The sequence below is a fragment of the Ptychodera flava genome, chromosome 15 (genome assembly GCF_041260155.1).
Source record: "Ptychodera flava strain L36383 chromosome 15, AS_Pfla_20210202, whole genome shotgun sequence".
NCBI lineage: Eukaryota > Metazoa > Hemichordata > Enteropneusta > Ptychoderidae > Ptychodera > Ptychodera flava.
This window is the reverse complement of record NC_091942.1, coordinates 15416395-15441264: the sequence shown is the minus strand read 5'-3', so window position 1 is coordinate 15441264 and position 24870 is coordinate 15416395. Positions and strand designations below refer to the sequence as shown.

General features: G+C 37.1%; 2 protein-coding genes across 3 annotated transcripts; one reads left to right on the top strand and one right to left on the bottom strand.

Annotated features, from left to right (window-relative positions):
• Positions 1–597: 597 nt before the first annotated feature.
• LOC139151298 (eukaryotic peptide chain release factor GTP-binding subunit ERF3A-like) lies at positions 598–19326 on the bottom strand. Its single transcript, XM_070723981.1, has 16 exons — positions 19003–19326; positions 16892–16966; positions 15343–15402; positions 12074–12235; positions 11625–11658; positions 11116–11193; positions 10476–10656; positions 9696–9850; positions 8322–8465; positions 7794–7887; positions 7098–7178; positions 6431–6532; positions 5962–6033; positions 5307–5396; positions 4318–4486; positions 598–3951 (listed from the first exon to the last, which is right to left on the bottom strand). The coding sequence occupies exons 1-16, from the start codon at positions 19208–19210 to the stop codon at positions 3905–3907; spliced, it is 1752 nt and encodes a 583-aa protein (XP_070580082.1). The 5' UTR covers positions 19211–19326; the 3' UTR covers positions 598–3904.
• Positions 19327–19331: 5 nt separating this feature from the next.
• LOC139151303 (uncharacterized protein C16orf52 homolog A-like) lies at positions 19332–24044 on the top strand. 2 transcript variants are annotated; one of them, XM_070723985.1, is made up of 4 exons: positions 19332–19612; positions 19891–19997; positions 20764–20973; positions 21407–24044. In XM_070723985.1, the coding sequence occupies exons 2-4, from the start codon at positions 19895–19897 to the stop codon at positions 21592–21594; spliced, it is 501 nt and encodes a 166-aa protein (XP_070580086.1). In that variant the 5' UTR covers positions 19332–19612; positions 19891–19894; the 3' UTR covers positions 21595–24044. The 2 variants fall into 2 exon arrangements, with proteins under 2 accessions (XP_070580086.1, XP_070580087.1); XM_070723986.1 differs by having other exon boundaries at positions 19515–19997; positions 20767–20973.
• The last annotated feature ends 826 nt before the right edge of the window (positions 24045–24870 follow it).

The window sequence follows — 24870 nt, the reverse complement described above, 5'->3', positions numbered from 1 at the left end:
TAATGGTATTCGGGGTTGGACTGTCTTACTGTACTTGGTATCTGTAGCCAAAGTATGAAGGCCAAAGCTGATTTAAGGTAGTATGCACCTTGAAAGTGAAACTTAACGTTTAGCTCAAATTTTCCTCATGAAAATTTTAGGCATACCAAATCATGAATAAAAATCTGGGGCCGCGGTGCAAATTTTGGTACCAGAGTGACAAATCGCCTGACATTAACCAATATTTGAAATTCAAAATGGCTGCCATCCCTGTGTGAACTCTATGGGGGAAAAATAAAATTTCTGATTTTAAAAAAAGATTGAAATTTTTTCACACGCATACTACAAAGAGCTATAAAATGAGCCCCTACAAGTGATAGATCAGGAAAGAATTGTAAAAGCTTGTGAGTCCAAATAGCTACCGCAGTAGCATTGGTGAATTCCTTACCTACACCTAGGGCTACATGACTATTCTGTTGAATTGTGCCAGAGGAAATCTCACTTCCTTTTGTTTATACCACAACTGGAAAAACAAACTGCTAGTTCAGTAAATACATTCACTCTTTTTTTAAAGTTTATTCTCTGCTTGTTTCACAAAACACTCTTGGAGGTGATTGGTAATTTAGAAGATTTCATGGGTTTTTATTCTTTGACTCTCACATTGGAGAGCAAGTGAATGTCCGACTTCACAGACTACAGTGACTACAAAAACATTGGCCGTGGCCTACAGGTCCTATACGGACAAAAACCCAGCAAAACCTAAAAAACTGGCCTGGGTTTTGATAGGCCTATGAAAATATAGGCACTGGAAAATAATTAGAACACAACTATACAACGGAAAGAAAGAAAGAAATTCAGAATTTGTAGACACTTGACTCTGCAAGATTAAGAGACAACGTTAATTCTGTAGCTGCTGCAGTGTTTTTGAAATCTCTATCTTGTGAAATTTCTCAAATTTTTATCTTTTAAGTATAAAAATGTGACATTAATCTAATTAAGTGAACATGGTCAAGTTCAGCAAGCCTCGATGAATGTAATACCCCTGTGAGATACTCAGAGTCGACAGAAGAATATCAGGGACTCTAATATCATCGGATGACATTACAAAATCAGAAAAAAAATGGACCATTTTGAGTTTTCATTTGAATGGCACATTTCGTTGGTAAGACTTCTTAAAAGATTGCATTTTTGGGATATGTTCATAATTTTCAGTTTTATTAGCAACACCTTCAGGTTATTCCCATTTCTCCCATCATCTAGTTTGTTTTCTAGAAATCCGTAAATAATAAATTGTACAATGGAAGTGAAAAATCTTTGTAATTATCCTTAAACGTTCATTCTCAAGATTTCCCCTACGCAATGCTGGTATAGAGGGGAAAAAAAAATCATTCTTTCACATTTTCTTCGATGAACAATTTGTAAATCTAATTTTTTGACCACAACTGATCAAAGAATAAACTTGTTACAAGAAACTGGTTCAGCAACAAAACGCTGCCATGCAGAAGGAATTTTGCAAAAAAAATATACATTTCGGTTTTGTTTTAAAGGAAATTTTAATGGTTACACATTGTTGGACATTTTCAATGCTGGCAAAGCACCCAACTTGTCCCTAAACAGGTTCTGTCTTACAAATAACAAATCAATGCTTTTGAAATGATTTGGAGAGGCGTCGGTCCCTTCATTTAACAGAATGCAGAGTTTTGATGTTCTGGTGATAAAACCTGAGTAACGTCTACCCTCCAGGCAGTTTGCTATACGGTTGATCTATCTTTATACATGCCTAAAGCAATATGAATATCATATTGTCAATTGAAATTCCAGCTGTACTGAATTTTTACATTACCGGTTTGTTGGGTATCGCTATTGCACAGTCGAATTGACTCATCTGTTGTTTCAGATGCATTTCAATTACAATAAGCCTTTAATGAATAAAACACGCCCCGCATAAAATCTATCTGCTCTAGACATTTTCGCACGTCCAATCTTTTCATCAGCATTTTTACTGACAAAGATCCACCATGCATGCAATTTCACACAACCTGACACATGTAATTCTGTCATTCAAACCCAATTGTTGTGATATTTTTTGTGTTGACTGAAAAAGCTCATCTGCCCCTGATTGGAACATGCAAATCTTGATTCAGAATTCAGAAGTCTCACAAAAAAAGGAAAAAATACAGGTGAGATTACTTGTAAATCTCTTTTGTCATGTAAGTGTTGTGAAGTTGAGTTGGGGTGAAAAAGACCATAATATTGCAGGAATGGTCATGTTTTTTTCTGCAAGCTTAGTGCCATGAAAATATGAAATACCTTCTCAAGATTGACCTCAGAATTTGGTGTTGAAGTACAACATGAGAGTTGCACTTCACTTGACTACATCACAATATCAAGCCCGGCATTTCACTGATACAATTATTCATACATATACATGTGCATATATTTCTGACCATACTGTCTTCTTTACACGGTGTCTGAGAGCAGGGTTGAAAGAACAGACAGTACTATGGTTTGGTGACAGTTTTCTTACCATTTGTCTAGCTTGTTCACCATTCTTAATAGCATGTTTCTCTAACAAAACATCTGACAACAGATATTCAAATATAGTAACTCTCTCCCTTTGACTCAATATACAGAATGTTGACATTCATTTCAGGGGGGGCAGCTTATGCCAATTGTGGTGCTCTCTATTATATTATCATATTTATATGTAAGAGAGACCCATACTACAAATAATTTAAATGGTTTCCAAGATGGCTGCTGGACGAGTGCAGAATCCAAAAGGGCAAAGGTCAAGTCTGCTCAGTGGCTGTGATTTCTGACAAAGTGTTTTTGTGAAGAGCAAAAGTGATCAAAAGTGACAGAGGCAAATTTATCTTATATGTTTCACATTCAAATCTTGATTTATGAATTCCAATCTCACGTTAAACCTACAGTCTGTTCAAGTATATCTACAAATATTCAAAGTTACAAGTATTTTCCGATGTGAGATTAAGGAACTGCAATGATCAGGTCAAAGATGTGCTCATACGATAACTGTTCCGAGTAAACTTTTAAACGGCCTAGTTTGCACAGAGGTGTCCTTTTTGCCCATGATGTCGTCTGAATGGCTGAGATGGGACCTTTCATAAGATTCTTTTACAGTCAATTTGTTCTAACTTAATTCCCATATATAAATTCCGTATTTAACAGACCAAACTGCTGTGTAAAGTGTGTCCTTTCCCCGCTGCTTGGCAATGACCTCACATGACAAATGGCACTAATGCCCCCACAGCGCCATCTAGTGTTCACTTCTGGGATACCAGTTTGTGATATTCCATTCATTTGCAAAACTGATTTCTGACACAAGTGGGAGAAGTTGAAGAAGAAAGTGGTGTTTGGCAGCTCTGCACTGGATTAACCAAAAACTATGAGGTAGACGTTATTAAACCAAACTTCGATGTTTATAAAATTTTGATGGCAACAAATTTGCAATATGGAATCCGTTGTACTACTTATGTAGGGATGGAGATAATTCTACCAACCCTATCAAGACTATCCCCAGTATGTTTGTTTATTATGTGGAACAAGGATTGAAGCAAAACACCACTGTAGCCAGGACGATTTGTAAGGTCAAATAAGGCTTACTTGCTGAGCATTTGATTCTTTCACAGTTTTAGGCAGGCTTGCTTTTAAGGGATCAAGACGCTCCTCATACGATACAGAGACATGTGAAAAAAATTCAAAAATTATCAAAGATCATCAATTTGTTGTTTCCAGTGAATCTTGCATGATTTTTTTATTCGCACTTATTACTAATACAATTTGCATGACAGATGGCTCTTTCCCACTGAACCTGTTGTTGACTCTTTGAAAATGTCCGTTTTATATCTAGTCTTCCTGTAGTAGTTTAGCTGGTGACGTCGCGTGTCATGGGTCAGAGGTCAGCTTAGTCCTCAATCAGCTTGAGAACTTTACCGATGGCAATTGTTCTACCTGTAGTGTGCAAAGTAGAATGAGTAAAGGTATTAAAATACAAATATATACATTTATGGCACAGTCTCCTACAAAAATCAGAATAAAATGGGAAAGCTCCGACACTACTTTTTAGACTTCTGTAAATTTAAGTAGTCCTTTTTTAATGTAATGGCTACAATGAGATACAAACCAATTAGAAGTTGCTTATAGGTGTTGCTGTAACAAAAATATGATGTGTGGCAACATTGTGCCAGCGGGACTGAAGGCACTGTGATATGGCTGTTACGGCAAGCACTGCCTACAGTCCAAACTATACTCAATCTGATTGGCTGACAGGTCTGATGTTTTTTTCATAAACTTTATTTAACGAGGGAAAGATCTTACCTTCGTCTCTCAGTGTAAATCTTCCCATTTGTGGGAAATCTTTAAATGTTTCCATGCAGATGACCCCTGCCGTTTCTAGTCTTGCGATAACGATTTGATCCTGTTTCACAAATCTGGGTTTTTGTTTGCTCTTGGTCCCTGACTTCCTGTCAACAAGAGCTAGAAGAGACTGCGTGGGGAAGGAACAAAACAGGTTACATTTTAGATTAATAGTGCTGATTACGATTGTAGATTTGTTACTATATATAGCAATGCGCGTGCGATAACAATTTGATCATTTCACAAATCTAGGTATTTGTCTGCCCTTAGCCCCAGATTTTCTGTCAACAAGAGCTAAGAGCGAATGTGTGGTGAGGAACACAATGGGTAACATTTTAGAGTGACAGTGCTGATTGCGATCATAGATTTGTTACTATAAATAGCTATGCACATGTGACATTTGTTGCTGCTGATAAAAATTCAGACACATTTTGTCTTCGTGTTTTACTGCCGCTTGTGCTCTGATCTTTGAAGCATTGTTCCTCTATTAAAGTTTCTGAAAGGATTGTCAAAATGTTTTGGACACATATACATTTTCCATACGAGTAATAATACTCTGACGTCATCAGGAATCAGTCTGATGGATGCAGGTCATACATTTTACGCTGACAGAAGACGAATCACAACAAGCAATCCCTTTGTTGCTCAAGGTCAAAATATCTCCTCCCTTCTATCCTACAGTTAAACTTTCTCATGACAAGCCAGTACTAGTAGCAGTTGTCATAGTTCCTGCACAGCAACAAGTAAATGTGTACGTGACTGGCCCACTGTCCAGAAACACATCCGATCAACACACACATTCTGATCCACAAATACAATAACGGTCCACACTGAAACGAACAACACAACCTATACTCAAACCACGCAACAGCAGTACCGCATTTCATCTGAGACAGAACACAGTGACACCACATCATCCACACATAATTTGTGAATTTAACCATACTTACCACTAATTGAACTTCTTCTACACAGCTATGTATGTGCATAACTGCATTAAAACCGGGACATATGATAGATTTATATTCTATAATTACAATCTGTATAATAAAACAAAATTTAGTTTTAATACTTTTTTGCATTTTTATTCCATGCTGTATTCTTTTCTTATTTTTCTGATGATTTTGTATGATTTCCAGGGTTCTCCACAAGGGATTTTGAGGAGTGTCCCACCCCTCTGTATTTCCAGACATCTAGTAATATGTAAATAATCATAAAAAGAATACATTTCCACAACAAAAGAATATGCAAATTGTACATTGTTAGGTAAATTGATTCCCTCAATTTTTTCCAAGCTGTGAAGAAGACTGATTTTTTTTTGTTATGAGAGATTTTCTGTTGATGACATTTTGGTGAGTTTTCCTTTCTTGTCATTTTTTATCTTGTGAACAAACACACTTCCCCAAGCAGCACATGCATGTGGCCCACCACCTATATACAAACAATGCTTTCTCAAGACATCTCATTGATATGGAGTTCTTGAGGTTGGTACAAAACAATTTATAAACACGCTGTACACATGGTGGTAAATGTTGAAATGACTAGTCAGCTGTCAGACTGCAATAGTTCTAGAATCGTATGAAAACACTCTGAAAAAATTCTTACCTGTGCATCAAAGACTTTCCCTGTATGGCAGGTATTGATTGTATCGCATAATACAAAGCCTGATAAGACATCCTGTGGGTATGACAATGACAAACATTACCATTACGATAGAACTGGTATAATCACACCACAAGTAACAGACACTGGATAGCCATTTTCATAATTTATGACAAAATGAACCTAAGAAGTACATCTCTATTCCAGTATGAATATGTGTATGTCTTATCCTGTTCACCCTGATTCACAATGTAGACAGGTCCACAATCACCATTCATAACAATGGGCTTGGGCCAAACCATGGTGGTGCAAGGATTAAATCAATATTTCACGTTTTCCTCATATTTCACCTTTGCATAAGTGATCTACGATGGATCTACTATGTCACACATCAGGAACACAGCATACTGACTACATATTTGCAATTTTGCAAAGCAATGCATAGAGATTGTCTCCAAGTCCTGTGTCTCACCTCTTCCTCAACTCCTTTGACCTTGATTTTGACATTTTCTCCGGTCAACGCCGTACTCACTTCTTCTTCATCTGAAATAACTGCTATGACCTCAACTTGTGACTGCAAAAAAAAGTGGAGATTAACTGTCACTGGTTTTGACAAATGGATGTCATGTACAGGTGACTGCTCAGTCAAGTTTTGGAACATTGTCAATTAAAGTACTTTTTCAAAGAACAAAGAAACATGGTTTCACTCACAGATGGGCCAATGATAAACTATCAACATCAAAAAATACCTTGCTGGTTATTGAACATTAATACAAATAAACAATAAGACATCACTGGACAGCGTGGCCAAACTCATATTTCAGTGGTCTGAAAGATACAGCTGTCCATCTGAAATACACAGCATGGTAACTTTGATAAATTCTTTATTTGCCATCTTTGGGCGCGTATGTTTTCACACAAAGTGATGAAAAACAGTGTTTAGGATATTATAAAATCAATCAGCTGCTTTCTTTATACCTCCCACGAATATTGAGTTTTATTTCTGTGTTTATTTTCATCCTGGCAGGAGGGTAGGTTTGACAGCAAACAAAGTTTTATTCAAGGAACCTAATGTACAGCTTCCTTCCACATGAACTACTGATGACTCTATTTCAAAAGATGGTAGCTACAATACTTACTTTGTTGGGCATGAGTACAACAGACTGGCCTTTTGAAATACTACCAGATTCAACTTTGCCGAGTAAAATAGTGCCCATGTCCTGCAAGCAAAGAACAGGAAGAATTCCAACACTGTTACATCAGCATGGGGAATCCGTATAAATATCACGGTTGCACTGAACACACTATTTATTATTTCCTCTCTACAACAGATTCTGGCAGTGACAATGTAACACGAATTGACAGTTTGTCCTGCATAGTCTTTAATTTTTGCTTGACACATAAAAACCCAGACCTGTCACAGACGTCAATTATTTAACAATTTTTCATGTTCACTTAACATGTGCAAATGAGCTAACTAAACAATTTTACCATCACATTTTCTGAAGCGTATGAATGAGTGAATTCCTTATAAAACTTCCATTGAAAATCGCAGGGCAGCCTGTACAGATGTTAACATTAACATTAACCTGTCCACCCCTGATACTCTGTAAACAGGTCCATAGTTGCTATAGATAACAATGGGTTTGGACCAAACCATGGTGGTGGAAGGGTTGAAATAGAGAAACAGGCGACACTAGAATTTAATTTGAACTATAATCTAAAACAAATGTTGTTGGCTAGCATTTTGTCCATCAACAACTTAGGGGCACTGATTCCCTCACTTTGGTGTCGCTCAATTTAACTATGCTGGGGGGACTACCTGTGAGACTTACTTTGTATTTATCTGTAACAGGCAACCTAAGTGGACCATCGGAACTTCTAGTTAATGGCGGTAGTGATTCCAAATATGGAATAAATGCTGAACCACTGAAATGAAAATCATACACATTAAGCAACTCAAAGGTTTAATGCGAAAATACCAAAACAACAGAACTACCATTTCTTATAGTTGGCATTTACAATCATGACAGTTAATTGCACTGAATCAGCAGGTGGTGCAAACAGTCAGAGCAACTCAATGAGAAAAGTTTAGTGGTAAAAACCTCTTGATATTGTTTTTTTCTTTCCTGCACAAAACGGCAAGAAAGGGATTCTAGAGCACCCTGGAAAAGGTAAGTCTAGGACAGACACTCAATATCTTCAGCAAAGGCACACTTTCAAGGATAGCTATCCGACCATAATTCCAAATATCAACCCTATTTTCTCTGTGCCAGACATATCCTCATGCGTTGTCTCATCACTGCCATAAATCATATCGTTTTTGGACTTAATGTTGAAAACATATCTGAGACCAAACTCACCTATACCATGGGCAGACATCTTGTGCTGATTCTTTGAGATTAGCTCCTGTCATTCCTGACACTGGGATGAAAAAGATATCCTTCTTCGGATTAAATCCAACTTTTTTCAAAAAGGGTATAAGTTTTTCTTTGCATTCTTCAAACCTGTCGGTAGAAAACATCACAAACACAATACTGTGATATAACCTTTTACAATCATGACTTTGGTATACCTCCATTGTTTTAAATAATGTGGGTGGATCCATATTCAGGGAAGGAGGTGAGGAGGGGAGAAATGACTTTTCTACTATCTTTCACGTATAGGATAAAGCCTGAGTACGAGGGCTCTTCTGGTATATAAAGTCCAACCCAATGATAAAATGTCGAGGCCGCAGGCCGAGACATTTTATCATAGGGTTGGACTTCATATACCAGAAGAGCCCGAGTACGAGGGTTTTATCCGACTTAAAAAACTATCGCCCCTAACTGATATATTTTCGTTTTCAATGTGTTACGTCAACCGTCCCCTTGTCAATGTAACAGTTTAGGATATGAATTAAAACTTTTATTTGTGAAATAGCCTTCCAGTGTAATGGAACATCCTATAAATGCTTTAGGGCACATTATATAAATGCCCTAGGGCACACCAGATTTTGTGTTGCAGCTGGTTTCCGCTGTGTTACCAAATTTGAATATTAAAACGTACCAGATGTCTACAGAATATGACATGTTCACTTTTGATTGGACAGTACTTTACTACAGCGCTGTCATTCGTTTCTGGAATTTGGTGACCAAGGCTTTACGAGTAGATAAAACACCCTGAATTGAGCACTCTGATTGGTCAATCAACAGTAGATAGTTTTAATCTCACTTAAACCTCTTACACTGAATTCCCACTGCATGATGTGCAAAAGTTTCACTAAAATTAAATTGCATCTAATGTTCACAACACAGACAGCATGGGTACATATTCATACAAATGGGATCTTTTACTTTCAATGACTTTGCTCTAAAGGAAAATCTATGCAAAATTTGATGACAGCTTCGGGCAATTTTCCATGTACTGAGACATATAATTTTGACCACTTTCATCAAAGGAGTTAACCCTTTGAGTGCTGTAATTTTTCTCATCAAAATTTTAGTGCAACAGTTTACCAATTTTTGAGAATTTTTCAAAATTTTTTTTGATAATTTTGGACCAAATGGACATTACATTACATGGGCTACAGTTTTTTATCAAAATTTTGGCGGAAATCTAGAAAATTTTGACCGGGATATATTTTATAAAGGTGACAAAACTTGACTTTGGCGCTCAAAGGTTTAAACATCATAAAAGAAGGCAGCTGATTGGATTTTCATATACTAATCTTCACATGATAGCCAATAACAGTTTACCTTGATTCTGCCCATTCCACCGTAGGGTCATCCATTTTATTGATTAATACTATTAAATGTTTAACTCCGGCTGTTTTCGCTAACATGGCATGCTCTCTCGTCTGACCACCTCGTTCAAAGCCAGTTTCAAATTCACCTTTACGAGCTGAAATGACCTGAAAGAGAGAAAAAATTTCACAATGATAGAACAGGCTTGTTCTGACACAGCAACACTCAATACTGCTTACTAGACACTCTTTTCGTTGTCAAAACTTTAAAGGGACAAAGTCAGCCATTTTTCATGAATTTTGTTTGATATGAGATAATACTTATATTGTTTGATATGTTCAAAAGATACTGAATGAATGGGTGACCATGCATATATTAGACCCCGGTTTTAGACAAATTAAATGAAACCATGGTGAAAATGAGTTAATGGTCATGACCATCAATTCATTTTTGTGATGGTTTCATGTATCGTGTTTACAACCGGGGTTGAATACATGTTTTTCATATCTGGTGAATTTTCTTAAATTGTACTGAGGGAATGGGTTAATGGAGTTACAGACTGAACTCATAAAGGTGACTGTAGATATCAACTGCATGAAACAAAGGGTGTCGCTGAAATTGGAATGCATTTTCTGATATTTTAACCGTAGTAAAAAAAATACCTTCAGAAAATCCATTCTTTGACTTTTAAAAATGCATTATATATGCAATTACCTTTAGTTATTCCTAGTTTTAATACTAAGACTTGTCAAGTTCATTGATATGAAACATCACTTTTTCATCTATACTCACTAAGACAGCTAGGTCAGCTTGTGCTGCACCGCCAATCATGTTGGGTACAAAGCTTCGATGTCCAGGTGCATCAAGAATTGTAAAATGTTTTTTTTCGGTTTCAAAAAAGGCTCTGCCTACTTCAACGGTTTTTCCCTTGTCTCTTTCCTCTTGATTTGTGTCTAATGCCCATGACAGATACCTAGGAAATAAATACAACATGATAATATCAAGCAAGTCAAGATTCAACTATGTGACTTAAACTTGGGAGGCTGATATCTTGCTCCTTGAAATTGAGCTATCAGTCTCAGATTGCACCTTGATAACTAAACCCACTGTGTGTCAGCTTGATGTTTTGAAGTAGAGCCGACATCCCCGTTCTTTATGTAAAACAACGACATCCCAGAAAACAAGTGTGTAGGAAAATTATGACAAATGATGCTAACTGATAACAATTGAATTTTCACAGAGGCAAAGCAGCAGTGGAGGAAACAAAACACAAACATCAATGTTGTCAGAGCATGTAACAATTCCAAGCAAATGAAATGATGTTGGTTCATTTAAATTCGCAATGATAAATATCTTCATGTTGGTGTCTTTAATCTTTCTATCCCCTGATTGTAGTCATAGTAACATGAATATTAAACCTGCCAACACTTACCAGCTTTCTCTGTTCTTTTCTTTGGCTTCTCGTTCATATTTTTCTAGAGTTCGTTTGTCCACCCCTCCCGTAAGATACCTAATAAAGAAACACAGAAATGCTGGATGTAGCTATATACACAAAGACATATAAAATATCTGCAAACATCTTTTCTGGTCATAAAGCCTTCACTTAGGGAAAAATTCTTCACAGTTTTTATTACACTAGTCAACTTACATGTCAACTAATCCGAAATACATTTTCCCATCCAAAAGGCAGATGTTATACACATTTTTCTTTCATAAAAATAGTATTTGGCTGAGATAGAAAGTAAGCTGTTAAAGGAACCTTTCCTATTAGTAGAAGAGAAGAACAGCCAAAATCATCAAGCCTTGTTTTTCATCAATAATTTTAAGATCATGTGGACATCAAATTTTGATATTTTGCCACAACCTTAGGATTCTATACATCTGTGGTATAAGTGTCTACATACTTGTACCCTTCACGTGCAACAATTTACTAATACTTACATTATGTGGCCTCCAATAGTTGATTTGCCAGCATCTGTTGACGGAAAGACAGACATACATACAGTCACACATGAACACTGCTATGTGATCCAGTGAGCTCCCGTAGCTACACACTGCACACAGGAGCTAAAACATGACTGCAAAATGCAGATGAAATATACACTGCAATGGTAGAGAATCTTCAGACACTAGTATATGTGTTTTAGCCGTTCTTTAATTGGGTATCTTGAGACTTTATTTTTTTGTCTTTCTGTTTTGGGATAAAATACCAAAAGGGCCCTGGAAGCACTTTGAAATAGGACTAATGTGTACATAGAAATTGAATCAGAGCATCGTAACATGAATGCTCACCTTGACCTTGACTCAGTGTATGCATGCATCTTTCAGGGAATAGCAGGAAAGTGATACAGCGCTCCCGTAACCCCCACCAACACAATCACCAAACTCACCTACATGCCCTATGAACACAACATTAACATGTTCTTTCAAAAGTCTATCACTTTCTTCATCTACCACTGGCTTGGGTTTTTTCTTGACTGCTACCGGTACTACGACTGGTTGCTCTTCTTCTACCTCCACTTCAGCTGCTGCCTTTTCCTCGGGGCCATTTTCTGTAGAGAGCAACAGGGAAAGAAAAAGTTATTAAATGTTGGGTGTTTCTATATCTCCATTACATTTTAGTGTTTGCAGTGGGTTAATTTTACACAACGTGCAATGTTTCAGTTCCAAATGACAATAAGTTGTTTTTTGGAGGATTTTAATGGTCTTTTGTAAATATTCTCAATGGTTTTTCAGTTATATGGGATCATGCCACAGGAGCTTGTCAAGTCATGCTGCTGTTTAAGCTGTTGGTATCCTGTGAAGAACTAGAATTCAAGGCTTGAATTTGAATTACATAAGCAACAGAGAAATTTGACTTTCATAACACCATGTGGTCCATTTCTGCCCGAAAACTGTCATTCACAATCTCGGAACTGGTTCTGTTTATTGAGTGTATAATCAAGACATTTATTGCAATACTTTATTTGGTTGATTCCTGAAATTTAGGAACTTTTGATGTAGCTCTCCTTCACAGATTTTGGATTCCACAATAACTGTGTAACAAGCAATTTTGCTTTATTGACAAATGGTATGAAAGGCTAAACCGTTTGCCAAACTTGAAACTATTTTATGAAGTGCCCTAGATCATTTCATGTAGCTGCAAGCATTTCCACACTAAATTATCCAAAGACATAATAGCAAAATCACTTTTATTTGGATGCCACACATATATAATTTAAAGATTACCATACATTATTGTAATCAAACAAGCAATTAAGATTTGCAATATCACTACATAATTCATTTGATTAGAAACATCAATAGTTTGAGGTAATATAGAACGTTAATTCTGAATCTTTTGTCTGAAACTCTGTCCCCTCTCTTGTCCTATAACATCTAACTTTGCCGCTATACCAACACACCACCTTGATTTGTATTAACGGATATTTCAATTCTAAAATCTTCTTCAAATGTATAAAATTAGCTCATACTGTATATTCTTCTCAAAATATTCACCAGATGTCTGCAAAAAGGGCCTTCTTTAAAACTGAATTATGTCACAATTTGTTAATAAATCAACAAAGTTCACTGATAATCAGAGTTCAGAAATACACATATTGCCTTTTCCAAAGCTTGAACAACAAGAGTTGGTCATTCTGTGACAAGAGTTGTCATGAAAATTTATTATGTTAAACAATTCACGAAACAGGTGTAGCTAGTTAAATGTATTTATAAAACAGGTGTAACTGGTTTAATATATTACAATAACAGGTGTAACTGGTCAAATGTAGTCATAAAACAGGTGTAACTGGTTATTTAAATTTATTCACAAAACAGGTGTAACTAGTCAAATATATGCATAAAGTAGAGGTAACTGGTTCAATATATGCATAAAACAGGTGTACCTGGTTCAATATATGCATAAAGCAGGTGTAACTGGTTCAATATATGCATAAAACAGGTGTAAATTGTTCTCCCTATTTGTTCAAAATACTCTGGATCTGGAAAAATGCTGAACTCTTTCGCAAACTCACTGTCTCGTCTCACAACCAATCACAATTTTCCAGTAACTAAAAGTGTGAAGTCAGCCTAGTTCATGAACGTTCATGGGTGAATAAATCTACATTTTCAAAATTACTGACATTCCTCTCTCAACTTGTGTGTGAGAGATTTGTCCTGTTTCATAAGCAATTCATTTTGTATAATTATATCAAATTGTAGATTGTCTCAAATACAGCATTGACTCTTTGTAAAGGGGTAGTCAACATCAAGTTGATTTAGCTTTGTTGCCTCCAAAATTTGGGTACATAGGTCAGAGGAATTCATCTTTTTGTTTTCTTTCAGTTGGCCTAGACCCATAAAACATGGTAAAACCTGGGAGAATATACTCAAATATTTTTGAAAAATGCGAAAAAAATGTCCCAGGTTTGACGGTTTTCTAGTGTCAGTCGGGTTACCTGAAACACACCTATCTTTTTATATGGTGTAAGTAGACAAGCAAAATGGTTTTGAAAACATAAACCAAACACTAAGTTGAAAACAATCAAATCAGGCACAATCAATTTGCATGCACTCCAACGCATCCATGTAATTGTGATTAAACAATCAAAGCTGAAACTATCAAATGATGTAATAAGCTACTGCAGGGAATATTAGATAAACTTTAAATTGTGTTAAAAAGACTACGGCTGATCAAACAATCAAATCATGAACTAACAGCCAAATAATTAAATTAAATCATTAGGAACTTAAAATATCCCGCGACTGACACAAGTACTTGTCCCATCATTGACAAAAATATTACAATATCGGTAAGAAATCAAATAACAATGACATGAAAACAGCATACTGATCATGAAATTATAGAAGAATGCTGGAAACGGTCTGAAATTCACAAAATGTCATAACAAGAAACTGTTGTCCACCGGCAGAATGATGGAAAGGGAAGGGGTGTTTGGAACTGTGCTACACGGTAATATGGGATCTACACGACCAATGTCAACACTGTATCCAAGATTCCTAGGTACATTGTCGATTGATGAATATTAAAATATGTCTGTCATAATGTACATCATAGAATTCAATGTTGCAGCTATGTTGATGTGGTGCGTCTAGATACTGTGCACGACATACAGTTTGTAAACAACTAAGCCATAAAGGCAGTTCCAAAGACACCCTCTGTTTAAAAAATATAAAGAACTGTAAATACCTTTTTTTCCCTGATGATCAAACCAAAGTCAAGCAATACATCCCATTATCTATGACTCTACCTTGGATATATTTAAGCAATAAAGCACACCTAGCGATGGTATACCACGAGATTTGACCAGTTCACGACATATATGCACGAGCGATAGCGAGTGCATATATGAAGTGAACTGGTCAAAATCGAGTGGTATACCGTCGCTGGGTGTGATTTATTGCTATTATATCATAACAGTATATTGAAATTCTGGCGTGGAACGTCATAAAAGGACTTTTCCTCAAGCTGAGAGCCAGCCATGGTATATCGCCAAAATACCAAGGGTCTTTTCGCGTCTCGACCAATCAGGTCGCTGTATTTGTACCATCAATATACTGGTATGATATAATTGCAAATATGACAGGATATTGTTTGTAAGGCCGATTCTAAACATGGAAATGTAACTATCAATAATATTTAAAGAAAATACCTTACCATTAACATCATCTTTAGCTTTTTCAGTCTCTGTAGCCTTTTTGGAATCTTCTTCTGCCTCTGTAATGTCAAAACAAATACATTCCCATCATAAATCTGCAAACAAATATTTGTATTCTTATACATCCTATGTGATTTCAAGTTTCTGGTCTCCCATTTCCTGTAAGCCATTATCAATGTCTAGTAACAACAAGATCGATTTGATCATTTGGTTTCATCACAATTCCTTGTGATACAAATTTATTAAACAGTAAACTTTTATTCTAATTCTGATAAGCAGTCACGGCTGAGAAGTCAAAATAAGACACCAACTGAGCAATGCCCCTGCATCAGCTTGAATTGTTTTCAAAGACGGACACAAGGTGACATGAATGTTGTACAAATACCCTTCACAATAAGAGGGTAAAGTTGCTCCTTGTTCACAAAAGCCAGAGTTGACCTATGACCTAAGGGCGACGGATATGCTCTAAATGCCAGACAGCTACAGCCTCGTGTTCAATTGGTGTTGAAGACTCACTAAAAAACTAGGGGAGCAGTTAGTGTGGAGTTTTGATATTGTTAATGATCATATCATTTTAAACCAGCTCTTGCAAGTGGCACTGAATACTGATACAACTGTAACACAACTGGTAAGAATTATGTTGGCAACACAGAATAATTGTATTACAGCCAAAATACACTCCATTAGTGATGCCATTTTGGAGAAAATAGGTGATTTGGGAATCCCTTTTGAAGAAAATTATTCAAACAGACAAAAATCTAAATATTATGGAAAGTATACAGGGCTCAGTACCAAACAAGAGCTCAATCAAAGAGAAGTATGTATGGCATGTTTGTTCACATGTGTTTTTGTACGAAATTCACAAAAGAAAAGAAAATCAAAGACCCATTGTGATGTAAGCATTTGTTGTAACAGAGTGACCTCTTGCATAATATTTGGGTTGACGGTGCACAGGATAGTTTCATATTTTGCTTGAGTCTTCCCCTTCGTAACAGCAATCAACAAACCAGATCATCAGATATGCCATTGAATGATGCATACATGATTCATGCCTAGTCATTCATGTTATCACCTTGCACAATCAAAACATTGCAAATCCCATGTTTCAACCCTGAAACCTAATACAATACATTACAGACTTGTGTAAAAGTATTGGACATTACACGTTACCATTCAGTAGAAATTGTTATGAACCTGTAAGCAAATTTAGATAAATGACTTGTGTGGTTTTTATGAATAAATTTCATGGTTGAACACCTGTTTGAATTATACACATGTTCATTAATGTATGTAGTGAATATTCTCCTAAAGAACATGTTTTTAGTGATTCACTTTTCAATAATCAAAAAAGAATTAATAATTTTTTTCATTATTTTTCACACATTATCTAGGAGGGTTTTCTCTGGGGTACTCAAATTTGTAAGGATGAAAGGAACCAAATTAAGACTGATAATTCTGCATCATCATGTGGGTGATATAGTCAGTGGATGGCAGACAGCCAGACAATGGTGTCTTAACATTCATAGTTTATCATGTCCATGTACTTGCCTTGCTCAGCGTTTGAAGCGTCTCCTGCAGCTGCTGCTGTGCTGTCCTCTGCTGGTTCACTTGTCTTTGTGTTGGCTGTGTATCAAAAAGATGACAAGGTGGCTGTCAATTATGAGGAGGCATTTCTGGTGAGACTCAAACAGTGCATGTACGTATGCAAATACTCTCTCATTAACCCTTATCCTGCCAAGTTCATGTTTTACCATTAGGTCAAGTTTGTTCAAACTCGTGAGCCAAACATGTCCAATATTGTGTATTTCAAAAATTTGAAATTTGAAGGCCCCTGGAAAACACCGTACACATGATTTTTACAGACTACAGCTTCCGTGATATATCAAGCTAAGTGTGTGATAATATGTATGATTTTGGCTCAGTACCACTATTTACTGACTTGGCAGATTAGGAAGTGATGTTGTCTGGCAAGGCAAGGGTTAAACAACTAGCTCAGACTGCAGTGGAACTAATGAAAGCTTGCCAAACTCAAAACATCAGCATAACTCTTGATACTGCTTTCCCATCTTAAGCTATAACTATCTGGGAACTATTGAGATCCCTTGAATACTTCCTACGACACCCCCCCCCCCACCCCGCCAGAGTAATCACAAATAAACATACACAGGGATGGGAACAATGCCATACGTGTTACTTATCATAGTAATCAATATTCATAAAAGGGCAGAAAAAGATTACAGATGAGAAAGCACAGTGTTTGTACTCTGACTTCTGATTGGTTGAGTACCCTCTCATAAACTACAGAGCTGGCATGACAGAAGGAGATAGCTTGAAAATGTTTGTTTTCAAAAACAAACTTGCTCCTGGCATCATGCTGAACACAATAGATAGGATGCTGACTGGCAGCAATGCAAAAATTCAACAGCAGAACAATGACACTATGAACTTAACCAGGATGTTGTCTAAGTACTTCAGAGTAGGTCTGACCTACAGTAAATGGTTTCTTTCACCATAGAAATCAAGAATTTGCCATGTCAAGTTTGTGTGCTTGCAGCTTTGCCACAACACATTCTAGTTTTGAGGTAAGTTTTCCTGACAACCAAAAATAGGAATGAGTAAGGTGTCCGAGGCAGCTTTTACTGCTGTGAAACTAGATTTTACATTGAAATTCATATTGCAAGTGGGTCTGAAATCCCTTTCATTGATTGATTCAATGAAATATCTATAGATTTTCAAAAAGAATACATCTTTTAGGAGGAGCTTCAGGAAGATGTCACCGCAGCTAAAGTTACACATCTCTTTGCATCTGTCTATCCTAGGTATCTCTACAAGTCTCAGACCCAGCAGGTTAAGACCTCCCTCCCCCCTCCCTAGTCTCAACAGAGGTAAAGCTAGCCCCAAAAACCAGGAAGAGGGAAAAGTACATATAGACTGGACATATGGACTTCTCAAATGACACATACTACAAGTAATTGTGCAATCTCATCTTGATTCCCTGTAGTGTAAAATGGCTTTCCTTTCTATCTTTTTTCTTTCTGGCATTTGATCAAATTCATTGATCGGGGGGAAACCATACAAATGCTACCATTGTTTTAGAGAAATTATGTACAGTATGGGGGTATGGGGAGGAAGACCCAGGGGAGGGGGAAATGGGTGGTGGCAGAAAGACTGCATCTTTCTATTCAAAACATCACTTCTATAAGGCACTGAGTGGTAACAAGATGGAGTTAAATAACATCACCAGTACCACATGTGATGTGAAGAGGGTACATGTAGATATTTTTGGCCATAGACTCTTTATGTCTATGGTCTCACATGTATTTTGTCATGCCCGTAAAACAAGAAAAATGTGTTTACGGTGGCTATTGATCCAAATTAACAAGCGTCCCAGGCTTTGCAAAAGATAGGGTAATTATATGGCAACACATGGTCAAAGGCAGCAAGCGCTTGATGTGTTGTAGGACCAGTAGAATATTTCAGTGTACACAAACACATGGCCCATTGGCAACACGTTGAATCAATGACCAAATCAGTGGGTGAGATAACGTGAGTCAAGGTTATGAGCGGCAGTGAAAAAGAGATTGTATTATTCGGCGTCTCTACGCAGGACAAAACAATGGCAGGTACTCTCGACAGACTGCTCACGCCAAATACCCTACCTGGCGACTCTGTTGACGTTTTTGGGGCGAACGAAGGCACGAAAGCAGGCGCGTTCACGTTGGTTCCGGGCACAAATGGCGCAGCATGTACATTCAATCCTGCGAGCTGGTCGTCCAGTTGCGACACTTGGTCTCGATCACCTGGTCCAGGATCTTCCTGTTGATCCCAGCTTTCAAGCTCACCCCCTTGATTATCGTGTGGATCCATCTGTCAATTAAAACACCGATAAATCGGGAAAATATGGATTTTTTCTACAGCTGGAAACTTTCTCTCCTTTGACAAAATTACAACACCGCGTGGAAATGATGACGTCACAGGCATGCGCAATAAAGTGACACCGCGTGGCCTGTTGGATACTCATATACTTGTATCATGAGCCCATAAATCTGGTATTTGTGGACACATACGTTAGAAATCACCAAACAATATGCTTTTTATTGCATGAAACTACGGGGAAAGAGAAAGCAGTTCAGCAAAATCTTAAAACTGAGTAGTCCGTTCCAAAAGGCCCACTACAGCTGATTCAACAAACATGGCGGAAGTCGTATGAGAAACTGAGAAACTCCTAACCGAGAGCGAGCTCAAGCTTGACAATCTACCGACGATCAGGTGCGAACGTATACACCATAATTGTTCACCAACGGCGATTTTGAGGGAGATCCAACGATATTCAGACAGATTCTTGTGTAGTCTTGCACGAAGCTTTGTTCAATGCTGGCAACGAAGTGAAACAGCTGCGGTTTTGACGAACTTCGCAGTCTGAGGGGGGGAAAGTTACATAAAATCTTACTCGGAAGCCTGTCTAAAAGTGAAGTTACGAAACACAAACCCATGGCGAGTTTACAGTGTAGATAGAGGACTTTGATTGCTATTGTTTTCATTCAAAGGGCCATGGATAAACTAACGTTGATTTCAGGCTGCCTATTTTTTGCTGCCGATATCTTCGCCATCGCAAGTTTAGCCAATCCAGAATGGATTATCACAGATGTCGCAGGTACGTTATCAGTGTCAGTGTGTCAACAATCCGGTGACAGCTCTCCACTGCTTATTTATTTTTTTCCTCCGCAGTGTCATTTTTGGAGGAACCGTGTCTCTTTGCACGTGAAAGTGTGAATTACTGTAATAAGCAAATGTCAATTGTTGTGAAATTGAATCACTAGGCTTCATTATTTTTAAGGGCATCTTTAATCCTATTAAATATCTAATAGTCCAGAATGTACTTTTGGACTTTGATGTCTGTAATGCTGTTAATGACAATCATAATGAAATTGGTAATGATAAAAATAATTCGCGCACACACATACATCAATACATATCAATACATACATTCATAATATGTATGTATAAATGTAAATGCCTGATAACACATATACACAGGCACTAGACAAGTCGCTTCGCGATCGGTACTGATTCACAGTAACTCCGTTTACTGTGAATCAGTACCAATCACGAAGCGACGTGTCTAGTGCCTGTGTCCATACACACACACACACACACGCACACACTCACAAAGAGTGCGGTGGAGAGTGTTGCAGAATTGTGTATGGCTCCCTCCAACTAAACCATCGTTATGATCTATAAAAAAATCTATCAACAAACTGAAATGATTTGTATAACTGAATACAACAGGCTACTACAAGTTATCTGTATGGAAGGCACTACCACATGTCATCCAAGGATTAAGCGTAATTTTAAATTGGCCTTAAAAAAGGATAAAATTTGAAATTATGTCTGCTGGTCTATTTCCAATTTAATACCAGAAGTGCGGATAGGACTGACATGGCAGTGCCAGACTATTCATGGACGTGAACCAGTTTGTACAGGACCCAATCTGTCAGCTGAGTGGATGACGACACTGCTCTTCATACTGCTAGGAATAATATGTCTGACGGTCACCTGGATACTGCTGATTGTGTCACACTGGAAACCAATAGTTCTGAAATACGCTAGGTGGATTGCCTTCACTGGGAGTAAGTCGTCACTTCAAAATGCTTATGTTATGCATTGTGTCAGCATATTTGTAGACTACTCTGACACCTAATGTACTTGTGTATCTGTAGAGCTGTGCATGACACCTTGCATCTGGGTTGCTGTAGACCTTTATGGCACCATTTTTAGCTACAAATGTAAAGTAATACTTTTGAGATGTAGACCAATATGTGACTTATAATGTCTGCGTATCCACATCTGTATTCATGTTATCTGTACAGGTATGACACCAGACATGTGTACTGTTTTGTAGCAGCTTTTAACATTTTTAGTACTTTTTAATTTCCAGGGTATGCATGTGGAACAGAGAGAGAGAGGGAAAAACTTGATAAAACTAATAATGTACTTTGGTATATGAGTGAAATTACTGTGAATACAAGTTTTTGACATCATCATCAATGCTGTTTCTTCCAGTGGTGCTTTTCTGTCTGGCTGCTCTCATATTCCCCATTGGTTTCTACATGGATGAGATAGGCGGTCAGCCGTACAAACTCCCCAGCAACGTTCAAGTTGGATCTTCCTATGTACTTTTTGTAATGTCCATATTCTTCACCATCATATCCGAACTGTTTGCGGGAAAGGTCTGTCTTCCCATGATATGAAGATACTACAGACTCCGTCATGACACCGGCAAGACTATGAATGGATTTGCCCTATTCGCGAGAGAGAAATTGCTGTTCCAGTAGTGTGGCTTGGAAAATGTATGCAAATAATATGCTAATACTTATCTCCATTATTGAAGGATTGTCATATTTTTTATATTTATACAGCCACTCTATTGATAGTGTCTGTGAGATCATACAATTTACAATAAGAATGAAATATCTATTGCATATATTTACAGGATTTGTGCAAAGTTTCCATTTGTCCAAAAATATCTACGGTAATATCATGGATACAAAGCTTCCATACCCAGGAACATTTCTGTCAATAGTTTACTAGTAAACAGGGAATTGGAATGAGCCATGGTACAAACAGAGCCATGTGCACATACGCGCATAGCAATACATGTATGTCTATATGGGTTAGATGGTACACATGGGTCTGTTTGTATCGCCATCACATGATTTCATGGGCGTAGTGATTCTGTAGAACACCATGCATCCTTTTCATTCTGGAGTATTAAAAAACCATTGATTACTTATTTAAGAAAAGTGAGCAAGTCTAACAACAAGACAGAAACTGCGATTTGTGTGACTTCACTTAGACCTATGTACTACAGAAATATTTATTTTATAACTCGCTGTCAGCATTAAAGAAAAAACTGACTCTCTGAGGCTATGTGCTATCCAGGCACCTACTATGCCACCATAAACTTGAACTCAAAGCATGGCAGTGCTATCTCTGGTCACATTATCACAGGCTTTGGCATTCAACATCATTTGTGTTGTATTGCCGATGTTTGCTAAGTGAGGTGGTTCCAAGCTCTTGAAGTCAACTAAATGGCTTGCTTGGAAACTACGGAAAAAAGAGGGTGAATCACTGGAAATTTTCATCGCCTAGAATACTGTAGATATCTGCCTAGTGATGAGTACTCACATGTGTCAGTCATGTCATGATTGTATTTTACAAGACTTTAGATGAATCTTTCAGAATTCTCCACAGCCCTGGTTATACAGTCATGCAAAATATAATTGACAAATATTCGAGTCATATTTTGCTTCCGTGATAATACTTTCCGTTATTACTGGAACTTGTACATAAAAAAAGGATTGTAGAACAGGCTGCAATGCTGTGGATTACAGATGTAAATAATAATCCTCAAAGCTGAATTTTTTTATTTGTATTCTCATTTGTACAGTTATTTTTCCCATATTTATTTTAGTCTTTTATTTCTGAATGAATTACAATTTCCTACATTACAATTTACAGCAAGGTCTGAGTTTGGAATCAGTAGTGCATGTCCTTTTGTGGAGCAAGCAATAATGATCATTATCAGAAAAGAAAGGCTAAATGTATGTTTTTTAACTCTTTTATTTTACTCCCTTCAAGCTAGAACTCTGCACTCAAAGAAGTTGTATTTTATTGCATATAACATCTCTTGTTCAGTACAAAATATGTAAAAAAATCAAAACCCTGCTACGTAAAAGAGATATCATTTTGCAGGTATTTTAAAAATGGAAAAGACATATTTAAATCTATAACCATGTGTGCTAAAGTTCATCAGTAATCTGCGGAATATTGGGTGCGCTAATGAAAGTTGAAAAGAAAGCACCTTGTATGCAAAACAAAGGTTATTTAAAAAATTATGAAGATGAGGGTGCTGTCCCAGGCCCTGCAGAATTATTCACAACATACAGCAATATCGTGATCTGCTAAACATTGAAAAAAAAATACATTGAAATAGATGATGAGGACTGCATCAAAGAATTTCTTCAGAGAATCACAGAATTACAGCTTAGCTTTCTCAAATATTTTTTAAGACACTGCAGTTTTAAGAAATGAGATTAAGGATCTAAAGTGTACTCACTGTAACTGGTTATTATTTTTTACTCACAATTATAATAGTCAGATAGTAAATGATAAGACAATTTCCTGTGACTGCATGTTTCTACCCATTTGGTGATATGTAACTGTAAAGTTCCATTCTGACTGGTTTCTCTATGCTGGGCCATCATAAGATTTGTGCCAGAAGTGAAACCCAATCATTTACGGCTTTCTGTGAACAGTTTTGTACTTGTCCCATGAAAAAGAAATATTTGAAAATGAAATTTTTGCAAGTGAAACCTATGTCATGACACGTGTATGGTGTGATTGTCTAATGGAGGTAGGGAAAAGTGAATATTGCCTTTCAAGTATGCCAGACTGATTAATGTACACCTGCACACAAGGTCAAATGTCATCTCACATGCACAAAGGTCAATGTCATGTCAATTTGAAATGTCTACTGAAACACCATATAAAGATAATATTTGCTATGTTACCATAGTAATGTCCTTTCATTGTACATAGTCTCAGCTCCAGAGAAGTATATTTCTTTACGCAAAGTGTGCTACTTTTCATTTTCTTTCTTTTTTAAATAAATGTTCATCTGAGTGCAGATATTGAAGCAGTTCGTATTGTTTGCTTTTTTATTTGACACTGTCCCCAAGTCCTACCTCTCCTGTGTCGTACTCAGCAATACCGTAACATTAGCTGCAAGTGTCTGAGGCTGGTTATATTTTTATGACTCTAGAACAGGTAATGTGCTTTTGTGACTAATACAGAGTTTTGCCCGTGTCCTGCATTTCCCAAGAAAAGGGAAGTTTGATTTTTTTTTCCTTTGTTCACACATTCATTATGTGTGGATACTATTTAGATGAGGATAGACCACAGTTTCTGTATGCATGGTCAGTGAAATTAAATTCTGGCCAAATAGACTATTTGAATAGGCTTGGTAGGAACTCATGATCACTATAATTCAGGACTTCCTAGCAATTTTTGAAGTCAAATATTGCACTGTCAGCATGTTCCGACATAATGATTGGCTCTCAATGTAGCAAAAATCTTTCAAGAACAAAAAAGACTTTATACTGGTGCGATGATATTATGATTTGTGGTTGTCTTATCCATTTTTCAGGAATTTTGTTGGAAAGAAATGCCCTGAAATTCCAATGCTCCAAGAACATGTGTATCTTTCGATGTTAGAGGGCGCCCTGCTTGTGAATTCCAATGCATAGTACCTGCCATGATGCACCTGCATGCCTCCCTACTGTACATTTTTTTGTAAAATTAATTTGACAAATCTTTGTTTGCCAGATATCTTATGGTGCAATTTTCGAACACTTTATCTGGAGTACAAGTGCAGGTATTAGATCTACCAAGCACTTGGTGTGAAGCCAGTGATTTACCTTTGTGACTACCTGAATAACTCCTTGTCTATTGACTAATGCATTATT

Bases quoted from the DNA above. Each gene is read 5' to 3' on its own strand.
- LOC139151298 (XM_070723981.1), bottom strand. From the start codon at position 19,210: ATGGATCCACACGATAATCAAGGGGGTGAGCTTGAAAGCTGGGATCAA. The intron at 8,466-9,695 runs GTAAACTGTTAT...TTCTACCGACAG, and splicing joins GTGGAATGGGCAGAATCAAG to GTTTGAAGAATGCAAAGAAA. The intron at 5,397-5,961 runs GTAAGAATTTTT...TTTATTATACAG, and splicing joins GGAAAGTCTTTGATGCACAG to ATTGTAATTATAGAATATAA.
- LOC139151303 (XM_070723985.1), top strand. From the start codon at position 19,895: ATGGATAAACTAACGTTGATTTCAGGCTGCCTATTTTTTGCTGCCGAT. The intron at 19,998-20,763 runs GTACGTTATCAG...ATTTAATACCAG, and splicing joins GATTATCACAGATGTCGCAG to AAGTGCGGATAGGACTGACA. The intron at 20,974-21,406 runs GTAAGTCGTCAC...TGTTTCTTCCAG, and splicing joins GTGGATTGCCTTCACTGGGA to TGGTGCTTTTCTGTCTGGCT.